This window comes from Eschrichtius robustus, chromosome 9, assembly GCF_028021215.1.
Source record: "Eschrichtius robustus isolate mEscRob2 chromosome 9, mEscRob2.pri, whole genome shotgun sequence".
NCBI classification, from domain to species: Eukaryota; Metazoa; Chordata; class Mammalia; order Artiodactyla; family Eschrichtiidae; genus Eschrichtius; species Eschrichtius robustus.
Window position 1 is genome coordinate 43,048,953 of NC_090832.1, and position 16,123 is coordinate 43,065,075.

Consider the following 16,123-nt stretch of genomic DNA (forward strand, 5'->3'; position numbering starts at 1 on the left):
ATTGTTTTATGTAGGTCTGCCCTCTTGTGTCTGTACTAGGAAATCTTGATCTTATTTTATTTAGGGAAAGTCACTGAAAACAACCTACAGAATCAAAACTGCTTATAATTAGATTGTTTTATGGTCATATCAATCATGAGCAATTTCACTGAGTTCAAGAAGGTTCATTTTAATTTAGGTGATTTGCATTAAATAAACATTTTGGACCAGATAAAATAAAAAAGACAACATTAAACATTTAAGAATTAGTTCAGTTTTGGTACCCTGTAAAATAAGATTAGAGTTTATTCTACAGTAGAAAGTATTTGAGCATTTGGTATTTAAAAATGTTTAAATACATAGTTCATTATACCTTACTCTTTACACATCATGATAAACAGAATAAATAAGTTGCATTTAAAGAATGGATTTTTGTTTTACAATATAATCTAAGGTACAATATTCTGTAATCCTCGAGTATAAGGTTTTAATTTCTGTTAAAGGCAGAATGAAAAACAAAACAATTCTTTATTTCTGTTTGACTTAGGAAAAACTCCATAACCTCACAGCTTATGGTTTGCAGTTGATGTTGTAATGAGCAACATAATGAAAAGGATAGAATTTATTATTGCAAAATTTCCACTTATTTTTTAAGATCATTGCAGCTAATTACAGAACTTGGTTATTTTTTGCATGGGTTATTATTGACACCAGTGAAGTGAATGCATTACTTCTTGTGTATAAGCTCTTCTAGTTGATGTTAGGGATATCCAACCCATAGATGAGGTTTCACTGAAGAAATCCCTCTGTTAGTAAGAAACCCCTTTTCCCTCTGTTCTCAGATATCAGTGAACCAAAATTATCCCCCTTCCTATCTCCAGTACCCCTCAGGGATTCAGAAAAAACTTAAAAGCAATATTTCCTTCACTCTTTTCTTAGTAGCACTTGTGTTACAAACCAAGGTCAACACTGACTTTTCCAATTCTTTTAGTAACCATATTTTGCCAAATCGTATAGGAAATTACATATTTTCTACTCCTTTAATAATTACTATATCAGTAGTATGTCTTGAACGTAAGTTAAAATTAACGGATTGTGCAATATAGTTGTAAACCATTTTAGACTTGATTTTAAACTGAGTCAATTTAAATTACCAAATTTTGGTGAATATATTTTCCAAACCAGTTTTTACTTCTATTGTTTAATTTGTTGGAAGATATTTGATATTTTTAAATGACTAGAGGGGAAACTGGAAATGTATTCAGCAAGAAAATCATTGTAGATTAGTATTGCTGGATCTATAATTTAGCGTTGTTGAATGGCCTACCAAATATGTATTTACCATCTGGGTGATAGATTAAGGAAAACAGCTAAGCCCTATCATAAACAATAGTGGGATTAAAAAGTTCATTTCAAAATTTAATCAAAGAATTTGTTAATTTTGGAGAGATAGTTAAAAATTTTATTTTTTAATGCTTGAAATAATATTTTTTCTTTTATTCTTTTCCTTGCCTACATTGAGTGTGAGATTAGAACAGAAGACAACCTGTGAAATCATTCTAATGTCTTAAAATTTCATGATTCCAGAGATACAGTGTGGCAGTTATGTGCTCTAACTCAGATAATTAGCTATAGTGCCTTAAATTAAGGTTGATTCTGTTCTATTAGTGTATTAGTATTTATGGCTAATTACAATGTCAGATGTTAAATTAACCAGCAGTTCTTGTCTATTGATCATAAAGTCCTACAGAGAACAGATTTACAGTTTACCTACACATGCTAAAATTCTGTAATTCTTTGAAAAAATTAGTTAAATTTTACTTATGTAAGGGTATGGTCTTGCTTTTTTTAACTTGATTCTCATAAACTTAAAATATTAGGGTAGTATAGAAAAAACATAATTTCTATTTTAGAATGTAGGTTCTGATAGAATTACTACAAAGACTTCTGTATGATGATAGTAAAGATAACAGATGTGAGGGCTGTTTCAAATGATGACATTTCATTTGAATGATTATTTTGATATACTTGGTGAAGACCTGAAAAATACTTAATAAACATCAAAGAGGCTTTTACAGTACAGTATAAATTATATTTACCCCCAAAGAGTGAAGCTACTGCTTTATATATGAAGTGAACGTGTTAGCAGTGCAGTTTCAAAACTAAACCCCTAGTTCCTCCTTAGGAAAGATTTGGGATAGAAACTTATAAGCTCTTTTGAGAAAATTAGCAGTTACATTATGCACACTTACATTATAGTCATTTTAAAGTTAATTTTTTAAAATAAAGCCCTTTTTATGTTTACAACATCCAGCAGATGAATACATTTGCTAACAATTTGTTTTGTTCCAAATCTTGACCTTTTCACAAAGAAATTCTTCTACTTAGGAAGTGGTCTCTTATATAGTATTGTTTTCCCTTCTTCATGGGATGATAGATTTTAAGCTGATGGTGATAAGTTGCAGCACTGGAGATTGCAGCAGAACTTCAGAGAAGCATCACGATGATGCAAATCAGCAAGAGACATATTAAGATGAGACAGAAATTGACAAATAGGTTCTGGAGATTTTGACGTGCGTGTTGAGGCATTTCAATGGTTGAAGCTCTTCTTATAGCAGAGCGAGTGAGGTATTGGACTTTATCCATGACACCAGGAAGGCAGGAAGCCTGAAGTTTTAAACGGTCAAGAGAAAGATAAAAAGCTGCCAGCCAAGTGTGAGATCACTATCTTCTTTTAGGTTTCCTGGAATGTAAAAATAGAAAATGGATTAGCATAATATGTGTAACCTATCCTCTGAACAGGTAAAACACAGTTTTGTATTAATCCCTCTTCCTCAACATTATTTGTATTTATGACATCAAATATCTCTGCAGTCTGTGTGTGTGTTGCTCTGTCTCTGTCAGTCTGTTTTGGTGATGGTCACCATGATGTCTTGTATTTGGGGTGTAATAACTTTAGTCTTTGCCTCCTCCTCTCAAAATGACTGGAAGTATAGTTTGGTTAGGGTGCAGCTTGTTTTGGGCTATTCCCTTGGGCAAAAGTTCTTACATATAGTTTATTTTTTTTTAATTTATTTATTTATTTTTGGCTGTGTTGGGTCTTTGTTGGCTGTGCGCGGGCTTTCTTTTAGTTGTGGCGAGTGGGGGCTACTCTTCGTTGCGGTGTGCGGGCTTCTCATTGCGGTGTCTTCTCTTTTTTGCGGAGCACGGGCTGTAGGCGTGTGTGCTGCAGTAGTTGTGGCACGTGGGCTCAGTAGTTGTGGCTCGCAGGCTCAGTAGTTGTGGCTCACAGGCTCAGTAGTTGTGGTGCACGGGCTTAGTTGCTCCGTGGCATGTGGAATCTTCCTGGACCAGGGCTCGAACCCGTGCCCCCTGCATTGGCTGGCAGGTTCTTAACCTCTGCACCACCAGGGAAGTCCTTACATATAGTTTTATTAAGGCTGTTTCTCTGTGAGCATAATTGTTGTGAACATTAGTATGTAAATAGCTCTAGAGCAAGTCTTATAATAAGAAATGCATGCATTAAATTATTCTCTGGATGTTGATTTCACTCCAGAATAAAATAGTTCAATGAGCAGTGTTTTACCAGAACTGTAGATTCAAATGTTTCTCATTCCTTTTTATGATTTTATAGCTTTGTAGAATATGCTATTTTAAGTAACTTTTTAACAAGATATTAAGTACTGAAGGCTGTCAAGACTCAGAAGGCATAGTAATAAAATTATCATTATCTCACTGTCTACCACAGACAGTTGCTATTTGCAAAGGACCTGTACTTAAGAACAGCGTTTCCATTTGTTTTCTTTCAGAGCTCCCACAAGCTATTCTGCCTAATTAATTAATTAGTTGCTGCCTAATCAATTATCTGTGCTAATTAATTAACAAAACAAAACTTAAAACAACAGATCATTGTAGAAAATTAGATATAGATTAAAAATTAGCTGTGAGTTAACTGCCCAGAGATAATAGCTATTAACATTTGGTGATATTTGTTGTCAATCAGGATACGTCTATGTAAATTTTGAAATAAGAAAAATTAGAAATGGAATTTAAAAAACAACCGTAATTAACTGCCAAAGATAATAGCTGTTAACATTTGTTGATATATCACTGCTAATCAAGATATTACTACCTTACCCCAGCTGCCTGATTTCATTTTCTCTGTAGTGGCTATATATCTCATGAAAACCCATCTCAACCTTCAGCTGTATTTCTGAGAGAGACTACTGCTGAAGACAGCAGAGGGAAGAACTGAAAGAATGAGGAAGGGGAAGATATGTATTAGGACTGATCAGTTAGAACTCCTCATTTATTGTTACAAAGAAACCATGTGGTATATGGTGGTTAGATTCTATATAATTTCAGCACTTCAACTTGGCTCTATTAAGTTTTTTTTTTTTTAACATCTTTGTTGGAGTATAATTGCTTTACAATAGTGTGTTAGTTTCTTCTGTATAACAGTGAATCAGCTATATGTATACATATATCCCCATATCTCCTCCCTCTTGTGTCTCCCTCCCACCCTCCCTATCCCACCCCTCTAGGTGGTCACAAAGCACCGAGCTGATCTCCCTGTGTTATGCAGCTGCTTCCCACTAGCTGTGTATTTTACATTTGGTAGTATATATATATGTTTGAATTATGGGCTTTCATTTGGCTGAAGACTCTGGTCTCCTTCATAGTATTGGCCTATAGTGAGGAGATCCAAAAAACCAACTTAAGTCAAACTTCATTCCTTCAAAGAGTTGGTAACAAACTGTGTTTCTCTAGCTCATATATATATATATATGTCTTTAGCATATATTCTTCATTCTCCAACACAAGTGGCTGTTACTTAATAGAAAATGACAGCATAAGCTTGGTATAAATTTAATTTAATTACTTTTTTTTTAATTCCTCAGGTAAAATACTATAGAAATAAAGGGGTTTTCTTTTGTTCCTTAAGAAGAAGCATCCTTTAAGTTGTTTCGGCTTATATTTGTTTATTATAGATATAGCGGATTTATACTGTTGGGTAATTGTGGAGAAGGTTTTCTTTATTACTTTATTATATAAATCTGACTAATCTCTTTATATAACAGAGTACAACTAAGAAGGTTGTAAAGAATTAGCATTGGTAATTCCTATTTAAACTTAATTTTTGTGAAGTTTCAGGACTTAAATGGTATGAAAGGTCTAAATTTTAAAATTATTTTGAGATATAACATGGAAAAGGAAGAGCAGGACAGTTATTCATCATGAAGCATATGCAAGAGTCACTCCCTACCCTGACACTGGTGAGTGGTACTTGAGTCACATGAAACATGTCACCTTTCCATAAATACTTCATTCCCTTTTATGATTCTGTCCTTTGCACATGTTGTTCTGGCTCTGCCTGGAATGTCTTCCCTCCCCCTGCCTCTACCTTTGATTCTTTGCCAGGCAAACTTCAGTTAATCCTTAAGGCCCAGTTTAAATATCACTTCCTAATGAAACCTTCCATTACTCGTTAAGGCAGAATTGGTTATCACCTCTGTTGGGTTTTAGTAGGGCTCTGGTATTACCTGTATCAAGATATGGCTATCAGGCTGTGCTGTAATTTTGATTTACATGCCTGTGCCCCCAACTAGAATTCTAGTTCGTGGGTATAAGAAATCACGTGTTTATTTTGTACTCTAGTACTTAGTGCAAAATTAGTACCATTTGAACAAGTCAGTGAAGTTGAACAAGAGTTTTTATGATTTACTTTAATATTTTTAGAAAATTATTAATGATCAAAGATAGTGCTGTGATTAACAGATTAACCATGTGAAAAATAGAATTTGATAGTTAAACACATAATCTCCGATATTCTTCTCAAGTCTCTTTGTTAGCCTGAACTGGGCTTTGTACAAGTGGGTATTTGGCGTTTGTGAAATACAAAGAGGTGTGCCTTAAATAGATGAGCTATCTAATGATGAATATACAATGAATAGATTTTAAAGATGATCTCATAATACTTCAGCCAACTATTGTTGGGAAAGGATAGTTTGTTCCTGGAGACAAATTGATTATAAAGGAGACAACCAAAGATACTGTCTTATTTCTTGTCAAACTTAGAAATATAATTCTAAAGTGATTTGTAGTCCCTTTATAACCTTATGCTAAAACCAAAACAAATCTACTTTACATGCTGAAATGTTAGCTATATGCATGCAATTTATTGGGCCCTATTTATTTTACAGTGGTACGATCTGAAATGTGTTGAGTCCTAATTCTGCTGAACTTCCAAAGTCTGTATGATAATAATTAAGCCAAAATTCATCCCTACAAGATGGGGCTTCCAGTCATATGTTGAGAATTGAAAAACTGTGTGGGAACAGCACAGTCCTATTTTTAGAGTTGTCTGTGACCTTTACTACATCGCAGTTTATGGCATGGTTGTCAGGTGTTTATCTTTTTCTTTTTTCCTCCTCTGTGGTCACAACCATCCTATGAGTTTAAAACTCCTGCAGTCTTTTTTCTTCTCTTTCTTAGAGCCAAGCTGTTAATGCAGTAGTATTTGGTGGAGAGCCTAGAAAAATTGTTTCATTGTATTTTCATTTAATTTAATCTTTTAGAGCATTCTTTTGGGATAGTCAGAAATAGATTGTGTTGGGGTATTCTGAACTTACATCTGGCCTAAACAGCCAAGGAGACTGAAATTAGCTCTACTCCCCACCCCCCCGCCCAACACCCACCCCCGGGGGGGGCTTTTTAAAAGGATGACAGTTATGTAAATTAAGTGTTTAGGACAAGAGGAGTAAGGATACTTTGAAAATTAATTCACCATCCAGGCCCTAGTATCAGAATATTGAAAATATGAAAAATGCTTTGATAGGAATTTGGTTGTAGATGTGCCAGATCCCTGTCTCTTGAGTTACATGTAAGAGGCAGAAAAGTACCCACAGAGTATCTTGTATGTCTGTGGGCACTGTGATTATTCTAATTTTTGGAAGGATGGGAAGAATAACCCTTTACTGTTCTTTGTAGGATTTATAAAGCCTTTGCTTGTCCACTTTTCCTCTTTTGCTCAAAAAGATGAAATTGGGAAGTAAATACAGTCAAGTTCAAGATAGTATTCTGTTTTTTTGAAGTGGAAGAAGGAGAGACCAAACTACAGGCAACTCTAATCCTTCAACAGATATCATGTGCCATGTTAGGCAATATTTTGGGTGCAAGGTACCTTGTCAGCTTCTGCAGTAGTTCTCACTTTGTCTGCATTGATTTCTATTTCTTAAGGTAACATCAGGCACATTCTTGTGCAAAAGGAACCTAAGTAGACTTTTGCAAACTTTTGGTGTCTGCTTTATGACTTGCTAGACAATTGATACCTTAACGATGTTGTATACACTGAGCAGTAATCCCCACGTGTAATTTAAGCACTTTCAGTGCTTTGCAGAACTTACTGAACTTCAGTTTTTTTTTCAGTACTCCCTCTGCTGAAACCATAAATTCCTTAGATTCTTTATTTGTGGTATTCAGAATTTTGCTTCCCTTTAATTTTTATCTGCTTGTTTATGCTTTTAGTAAAATAAACATGGACATATTTTGCTAGTAAATTCAAGTAATACACATCTAAGACTACAGTCTGACAGATCATTCTTTGAAAAATTTTTCCCATTAGGTTGGTTCAGAAGGTTAGAATTCTCTATAGATTTGAGTTACAGGACTTGTCTATATTAGGATTATTGGGGGGGGGTGTTATTTTTTCCTACTCTTTGCTGTCATTTTTGCAGATAATCCAGAAGCGATTGTATATGCATCTTTTTTGTTGTGGTTGTTGAATTAAATCAGGACAGTTCATCATTAGATTTGTCATCAATCTGTTGGCATCCAAAAGTTCACTTTGGTAGAATCATTTTCCTTTTGAGATTGCCTAATGCTAATAAACTTGGAAGTTATTTTGTGTCAGCAACTTTCCAGAGCTTTGTTGGTCCACACTGGCTATTTGAAAGAATCTTCAAGCTGCTTCTGCCTGGTTATGAAAAGAATTGTGTAAACATATAAAAATCAACATATTCTCAACCCCTAAATTGACCCCATAATGAATTGTTTCCCTCAGTTCAAAGCTCTGCCTTTAGGAAAATTCATTAAACAGCAGCATACAGATTTTCTCTTTGAAATTGACACACTGCTGTTGCTAGTCCGTGGGCTTGTCTTTATTGTCTGTTTATTATGCTAAGATTAATTTATTTGCAATTAAAATATTCTTTTTAACCTTCAGATTCTTCTTGGGGGGAAAAGCATGTGAGGAGGAAGTGTAGAGGAAGTTTTAAGGAAAATGAATGCCAGTTAAATATATCCCCACTAATGTGGGTAAGTTGGTCCTCCCCTCCCCCCCTGTTTTGGCGAGACCTGAAGGTGAAATACATTTTAAAAAGCACTAGAGGTCCTCAGTTGACTACAAGTTTACTGGGGTGGAGATGTACACCCAGGCCTCATTTTCTTGTGTTTCTCTGGTAATACATGCTTCAGAATTATGTAGGGTAAGAACATTGATGTACTATTTCTGGAAATGTTCAAAGAGACTACATATTATCTGATTTAGGTCACTGTAATTTAGAAACATCACTTCCTTGATTTCTAACCTTTAGGTTTTCTTCTTTGCTGGTGTGATCAGTACTGTGTTAATTAAAGGTTTAGATGAAAGTTAGTGATTTTCATAGCATAAATAAAGCAAGATTGCTCTATTCAAGCACTTCAGAACAAATGGGGTTGAATATTTTAAATGGTAGAATGTGAGGAGGTCAGAAATGAAACTGAGGAAAGCCAAGGATTTTATATGGAACTGGAATGAAATACGAAAGTGTGGTTTTTGTTTATGCAAGTATTCTCCTATCTCCAATTAATTAGTGAGATTAAGAAACAGTACATAACAAAATGTAATTTTTTGAAAAGTTTTGAGGAGAAATTAACCTGAATTTTAGGTATCAAAGCTAAAGATTAAAGACATGAGTATTTTAGCAATGAAACAAATTAAATAAAAAGAAACTTTAATTTGTGCATGTTATTGTTCTTTAAAATCTGTGCAGTTAGTTTGAGTTTTGTCTTCCAGGGTGAATCGCTTAATAACTGAGGACATCTATAACTTTCTTATATCCCTGGCTTTGAAAGTGATCAGGAGAATATTATAAGGCTATTAAGGACATCATACCTCATGCATAAATTTAACTTTAAATGAAATGGAGTGGTTTTAAATTAAAATAGAAGTTTGTATCCTCTAACTTTGCCTTTTAGAGTGCCATTTGAGGACTTTCAATTTATTTTGTTTTGCCAATGTCATGATTTATTTTTAAGCCATGTTGATCAGTGGATGAGATGTGTGTGTGGTTTAGAGTCATGAAATCTTGGCTCTTGCCAAGCCTCCACCATTTCCTAGCTCTGTGACCTTGGGCAGTTCACCTTTTTGCATCTGTTCCTAAACTGTAAAATAGAGATGGAGTGTCAAACATATAGGGATTTAAGAGGATCAAATGAAATATTTGTATATGGTGCATTTAGAAAATTGTTCAGGAATAAAGAAGGAAGTTTTAATTGCCCTCTTTATTTCTAGGATTGGTAATAAATATACAGTCTAATTTAGGTACTCTTAATTTTTACATTTAATTTTTACTTAAAGCTTTAATACGTGACACAGTTAATATTTTACCTAATACATTAAAATTTTAATTCTTCTGGGGAACTATTTTGTTTATGTAAATATTCTATCTCCAATTAATTAGTGAGATTAAGAAATAATATCAATAAGTAACCAAATGCAATTTTTTCTGGAATATTATTTTCCTTTATGTCCACTGAAATACTGTTAAAATAATTTTGATACTTGAGTTTGAGGAAATGATAGTGACATGACTCCTCTTAGTTAGACAGAGTACTCTGGCTCTTTCATGTGTTTTTAAGACTTAATCAATTTTTCATAATTTAAACATCTTTCACATTTCTTCCATTTTATTTCATCAGACACTTTTTTTTTCTTTTAAGCACTTAGTTTTAAACCACATGAAACAAAGACAGTACTTAAATTTCACCTTATGAAAGAGATGAACTAGTTGGGACATTATGTCTGGCACTAGGGCATTATGTTTCAAATTTGAATAACAGTCACTGTAACTATGTAATTTCCGTTAATCTGGACACACGAAGGATAACTTTAATAGCAGAATTTCTGCTCTTTCTAGAAATTAACAACTTCGTGGAGCAGTATGTGATGTGAAATTTTGGTACTATAAAAGAATTCATGAACATCTCATTTGAAGTGTGAGAATGTAATTTGATAGATATTTGAGTAAAAATGCATAAATCTGCATATAAAACACCTGCACTGAGTGACTCTTGTGTAATATCAAAGGAAAAACATTTTATGAATATGAAGATACTTAGAGGCAGTTAGGGTGCCTCAGTGGTAGACAAAAATTAGAAATGCTTTTGCATGCCTCAAGGAAAGCTGCTTAAGGAATTATACAAAGTTCTTATCTATAAAAAGCAGTAGAGTTAACATTTGTTATAAGAACTTAGAATTCTAGAGGTAAATTTTATTTTGACATATATATAAAAATAAAAATAATGAAATAAAATCAATGTAGTATATCTTTTATGCCCTGACTGAAAGTTAAGAATGAAAACACATTTCATATATTAAATTGAGGATAAAGAGTAGAGTAGAATTTAAACAGAAGTTATAAAATTTATGGTGGCATCTCCATTCCTGGGCATTTTTTCATCCTCCTCCCCACCTTCCAAATACAAGAGAGGAAACTGAGGAACACTGGAGGATAGTAACTTGATAAAAGTATATTCATTAATAGGCAGAATAAACATTCATTTGATCAAATTCACTCAAAGGAGATACTTAGGACTATTTGTGCTACCAAAATAACGTCTCTTTATTTTTAAAATAAAGAAATTAATGTTCTGTAACTTTAGAAAGAATTTTACATGTTTTTGACAAGTGTTTTGAAATGTCCAAACTTGTTATTTATGATATAATATTGAATTTAATATAAATAACTCAATTTATTAAAAGCTTGGATTTTTTAATAGAAGTTGGCTGGACTTAGTTTGTGCTATATGTTCTTAAACTCCACTTCATTAATATTCCCTGTAAAGAATCATAATGATAATATTGGAGTAGTCATGCCAGTAACAAAACTGTTCTTAGTATTCCGGATGTAAGCAGACAGCTCAGTCCTACCCTACTTCTCAGCAGAGTAACACATAACAAAATGAAACCATTATTTTTGCGTGGAGAAATCAAATCACCACTAGTACCAAACATGGTAACATTATTGAAAGATATTTTAATTGGCAGAAATTTACTTTTGAAGAGCAAAATAAAAGTGAAGGTTAAATTAAAATGACAAACCAACAACCAGGACCAAAGATGAATGCTATCTTTATCATTTCTAGGTTAAGTCTTATTCTTACTATCACTGAATGGATAAGCATTTATTTAGAAATTAAGCTTTATGTCAATCAGACATGTTATTATCTAACTTTGAACTGAAGTTTATAAAATATGATTAACTTTTTAAAAAGTTCAGTAAGTTTGAGTTATAGAAAGTAAGAATTGCCATAATCAGTGAAATCTGTTTCTTACCTTGGCTGTTGTGATGATCACAATATAGAATATTGTAAGTTGTATGAAGTATTATCCGGCGTTTAGCTGGAAAGTTTTCTGACTGTTACCAGAGTTATGGGAACAATTAAAGTAGGTGGAGGAGAAAAAGTATTCTAGGGAGGTCTTATGATGTCACGCAGGAATTCTGAAGTTATGATTGGTTAGCCATAGTCTTATCACAACCAAACTTTTTAGAATGTCATTAATCTTAACCTTAGGTATGGAAAGGTCATTAACACTTTGTGCCTTTTGTTCTTTATTTTAAAAAGTATATGGGAGATAAGTGAAAAAGTAAGTTCAGAGTGGTAGAAAGCTCTTTTTTAGAGGTTCATGCATCTTCAGGCTTAGAAGTGATTGTAAACTGAGGGTGATAATGTTGAAGAACTAAAATAAAGTAATAGGAATTTTAATAGAATGAGAATAATAATACTGGCTTAAGCCAAACAACTTTCATTGAGTTTGTTGTTGCTGTTGCTTTAATACTGCAGCTTCATAATGTTAGCTTCTAGCAAGACAATAATTAAACATTGTCACAGAATCAAATTTTATACCTTTTCCTGACTTATTTTCTTCTTTTCTCATACCTACATGTGTATGGGGGAGAGAGTATGTGTGAGAAAGCCAGGCTGAGAAATCTGATTTTGGTTTTAAAAATTTTGTGTTTTCTCAGTTAGGGCTTTAACAACATTTTTATGAATAGTAATTCTCATTTGAACTGATAGATACCACCCCAAGAAAAGTTGCTGTTTACACATTTAAGTACTTAGGATATTTTAACAGCTACATTAAATTACCATAAAATCTTACTAAAATTCCAATAATCTGACAGTATCAAGGGTAACTTTCTAGCAAAAAAGAAATAATCACAAATCACTAATCAGTGGCATCCTAGTTAGTGATACTTTATTGACAATAGGTGTGCATGTGTTTGGAAATTTAGTACTTCTGAAAGGGTGTGCCTCATTTAATGCAGTAGTTGTTTTCCTGAAAATTACTGTGTAAATGAAATTTTAGTAAATGGAATGATGTTTTGAACTTCCGAGAACAGAAAAGAATTCCTTTGACAAGCCAGGCATCATTTTCCTGTTTTTTTCTAATTTTTTTGTTTATATATTAGATTTACTTAAATCACCACACCTCCAGATTCTAATTCTTAAATCTCGACTATAATTCTGGAGAAGCTACTTGTTATTTTTAATTTTTAAAATACTTATAGCAGAGTGAACTCAGTCTGCTTCACTTTCTTATGGGTAACTAAAATCTTTTGCAGCAGCTGCTTATGTGTCCTTAAATGGAGATGATTTTGGCTTCTTCCAAAGAAAGATAAATCCTTTGCTAGAACAAATCTCTTGTTATTTAAAGAATCAACTAAAACTATCAGAGAAATAACATTCAGCAAGGCCCTCTGTAAACATTGCTAAGGGAAAATTTTACAACTTAAAAGTAAAACCCCAAATTAAATAAATTGCATGAATGTTTGACAGTTTGCTCAGTGCTATTCAAGCATTTTTTCTTTCAATCATTACATAATGAGGATCTCTTATTATTACCAATTGCCAATGATTAATGAAATACAAAACCTAGGGCCTTGAAATATAACCCTAAAGTGGTTTACAGTAATTTGTCAAAGATGACATAGCTGCTAAGGGACAGACTGAGGGTTCAAATCCAGATCTGTTTAGTTATAATTCTCTGATAGGTTGGCATGTTGTGTGGGGGGAAAGCCATAATCTGGACATGGATTTCAGAGAGTAGTATACGTCAGCTAAGGGATTTTAAGATGGAGATAGCTGAATTACTGAAAACTCAAACTATTTTTAGAAAGTCTGCTTTAAGTTCACCTACACATTCATTTGAAAGTGAAGCTTAGGGGATAGATCATTGTAGTTGCACCTCTAGTTCTAAGAAAATAGAATTAGTAATACTTAGTTGTATAAGTTGTATAAGAAACCGCCATAGACCAAATAAAATATGGCCTAGATATATCACATGTTGGCAGATTTGCTTAAAAGCATATATAGCTGGGCACACACACCCTTAGAAGGATACTAACAAACTGTGTGTTAGAGTTGGAAAATGGAGATAAAAATTTACTTTTCAGATTGGTACAAGGGCGGGGAGCTTCTGTGTTTACCTTTTTCGTTTTGGTTAGCTGCTGCTGCTGCTGAGGAGGACGATCATTATTATTCCTCCAAATGGAACTCTAGGAAGTGTTACGCCTTCGGTTTAGGCTGATTGCCTAAACAGAAAGTTGCTTACTAGGAGCACTGGTGAGCTACAGTATAGTCAATAGATTGTTCCTCAGAAATTCCACAATGAGGGGCTGGAAAGTGTTTTTAGAGGTGCTTTGTCAGAATCTTCATTTAGAGTCAGACTATGGTCTGAATCCATTTTTGGTCGCATGACCTTATACAAACTTGTCTAAGCTGCCTTATCTGTGGAATGGGTTTGTTGTGAGGATTTAATGAGAAGAAGTATGTATAATGACTATTAGAGATCTTGCAACACAGTGTCCATTTAGTGTTAGCACTTATTTTCCTTTTGAAGATGATTCTTAATCTGCAGTCCATGGGTAGAGTTCAGTGCCCTTTGAACTTGGATAGGAAAAATGTTAGACATCTTTATTTTTACTAAGCTCTAAATGAGATTTAGCATTTCTTCAGTTTTGACTGTAGGCCACAAACTGCGGAAGTATTAGCAGTATGTTTGACTGTCACCGTTAGCAATCTTAGATAATTTCATATAGTATAGTTGTTGCAGATAGCTTGAAATACTGCTTACATTCATATCACTTGAAATTACAAAATTAGACCTGCCTGTAAATATATTGTTATTTAATGCATTAATAAAGAAGCATAACAGAAAAGGAAAATAAAAGAAAAGCAGAAATATTACAACACAAGTTTGTTTGTTTTTTTAAATATTTATTTCAGTGTAATTTATTTCCTTTCTAATCCTATGTATCTCACTTAATTTTTTTTAAGTTTTATTTTATTTTTTTGATGTGGACCATTTTTAAAGTCCTTATTGAATTTGTTACAGTATTGCTTCTGTTTCACATTTTGGTTTTTTTGGCCGTGAGGCATGTGGGATCTTAGCTCCCCAACCAGGGATCAAACCCGCACCCCCTGCATTGGAAGATGAAATCTTAACCACTGGACCGCCAGGGAAGTCCCTAAAGTTTTATTTTAGAACAGTTCTAAATTTACAGACTTATTGCAAATATAGTATAGAGAGCTCCTGTATACCCCATACGCAGTGTCCCCTGTTGTTAACATATCCTACATGAGTATGGTACATTTCTCACAGCGGTTATACCAGTGTTGATACTAAAGTCCATACTTTATTCAGATTTTCTGTTTCCCCTGGTGTTCCTTTTCTTTTCCAGGATTCTTTCCAGGACACCAGATTACATTTAGCAATCGTGCCTCCTTTGGTCCACTTGGTTGTGACGGTTTCTTACAGAATGTCCACAGTTGGGATTCGTCTGATGTTTCTCTCATGGTTAGGGCTGGTTAATGTGTTTTTGAGAGGAAGATCAGAGAGGTAAAGTGCCATTTTCATCACATATCAAGTGTACATACTATCAGCATGACTTACCGATGTCGTTAACCTTGATCACCTGGCTGAAGTGAAGTATTCGTCAAGTTTCTCCATGGTAAAGTTACTCTTTTCCCTCTCCCTCCTTACTGCACTCTCCAGAAGAAAGTTACTATGCACAGCCCACCCTTACGCTTCACTACCTTAAGAGTGGAGTGTCTATAAAAATTACTTGGCATCCTATGTATCTTATGATATAAAAACATTGAGAACAGATGAGTAGGCTTTAGCTGTCTGCCAAAAAATGTCCATGGCACAAAAAATTAAGAAGTCCTATGCTGGGAGTTGTTTCTGTCGTAGTATGGGGCAGTCCTTTTTGGAAAGAAGACTGAGTTCTCAAACGGGCTAAAATCCAGACCTCCTAGTTTGCTTTTTTAGGCCCTGCTTTTCTAGCTTTGTCTGGTATCACATTCCCTTGTATCCTGTGCTGTGGCCCTGTACAGCTGCCTGCGGCTTTTTGAACAGGCTGTTGTTCTATTTTAAGCCTCCTCACTTTTTGTAGGAATGTCCTCCTTACTAACCTTTATTCCCATTAAAGTGCTAGTTTCAATTTACGTCTTCTGTGCAGCCCTCTCTTTCTTATGATATATACTTCTGCATGTACCCCTATTATTATGTCTCATTTTATTGTGTTTATTAGTATATCTGCCTAGACTAGATTCCAAGCTACTTGAGAACTATCCAATAACTCATATTTATACCCTCTTTATTCCTTATAGTATAGAACCTGGCTTATAGCAATTCTTAAATATTGGCTCAATGGATGATTGGATGAGTGAGTGAATAAAGGGGGAACTAGGAAAGATTGCAAGGTGGTAGTGAATGAGTGATTCTGCAGAAGTAAGTGTTATAGACAGTTAAAAACTTCTCACTTTTAAAGCCCATCATGGGGGAGGAGGAGAATAATTGGGAGAGATTGGGGATAAG

General features: G+C 34.0%; 2 protein-coding genes across 3 annotated transcripts in view; one reads left to right on the forward strand and one right to left on the reverse strand.

The window, feature by feature from the left end:
* Positions 1-16,123, forward strand: part of CEP85L (centrosomal protein 85 like) — a 156,370-nt gene that overhangs the window by 60,678 nt on the left and 79,569 nt on the right. The window lies entirely within an intron of this gene.
* Positions 1,965-11,664, reverse strand: PLN (phospholamban). Its single transcript, XM_068551333.1, has 2 exons — positions 11,576-11,664; positions 1,965-2,722 (listed from the first exon to the last, which is right to left on the reverse strand). The coding sequence occupies exon 2, from the start codon at positions 2,623-2,625 to the stop codon at positions 2,467-2,469; it is 159 nt and encodes a 52-aa protein (XP_068407434.1). The 5' UTR covers positions 2,626-2,722; positions 11,576-11,664; the 3' UTR covers positions 1,965-2,466.

What these genes read in the sequence shown, in the direction of transcription:
- PLN (XM_068551333.1), bottom strand. Translation starts at nt 2,625, where the DNA reads ATGGATAAAGTCCAATACCTCACTCGCTCTGCTATAAGAAGAGCTTCA.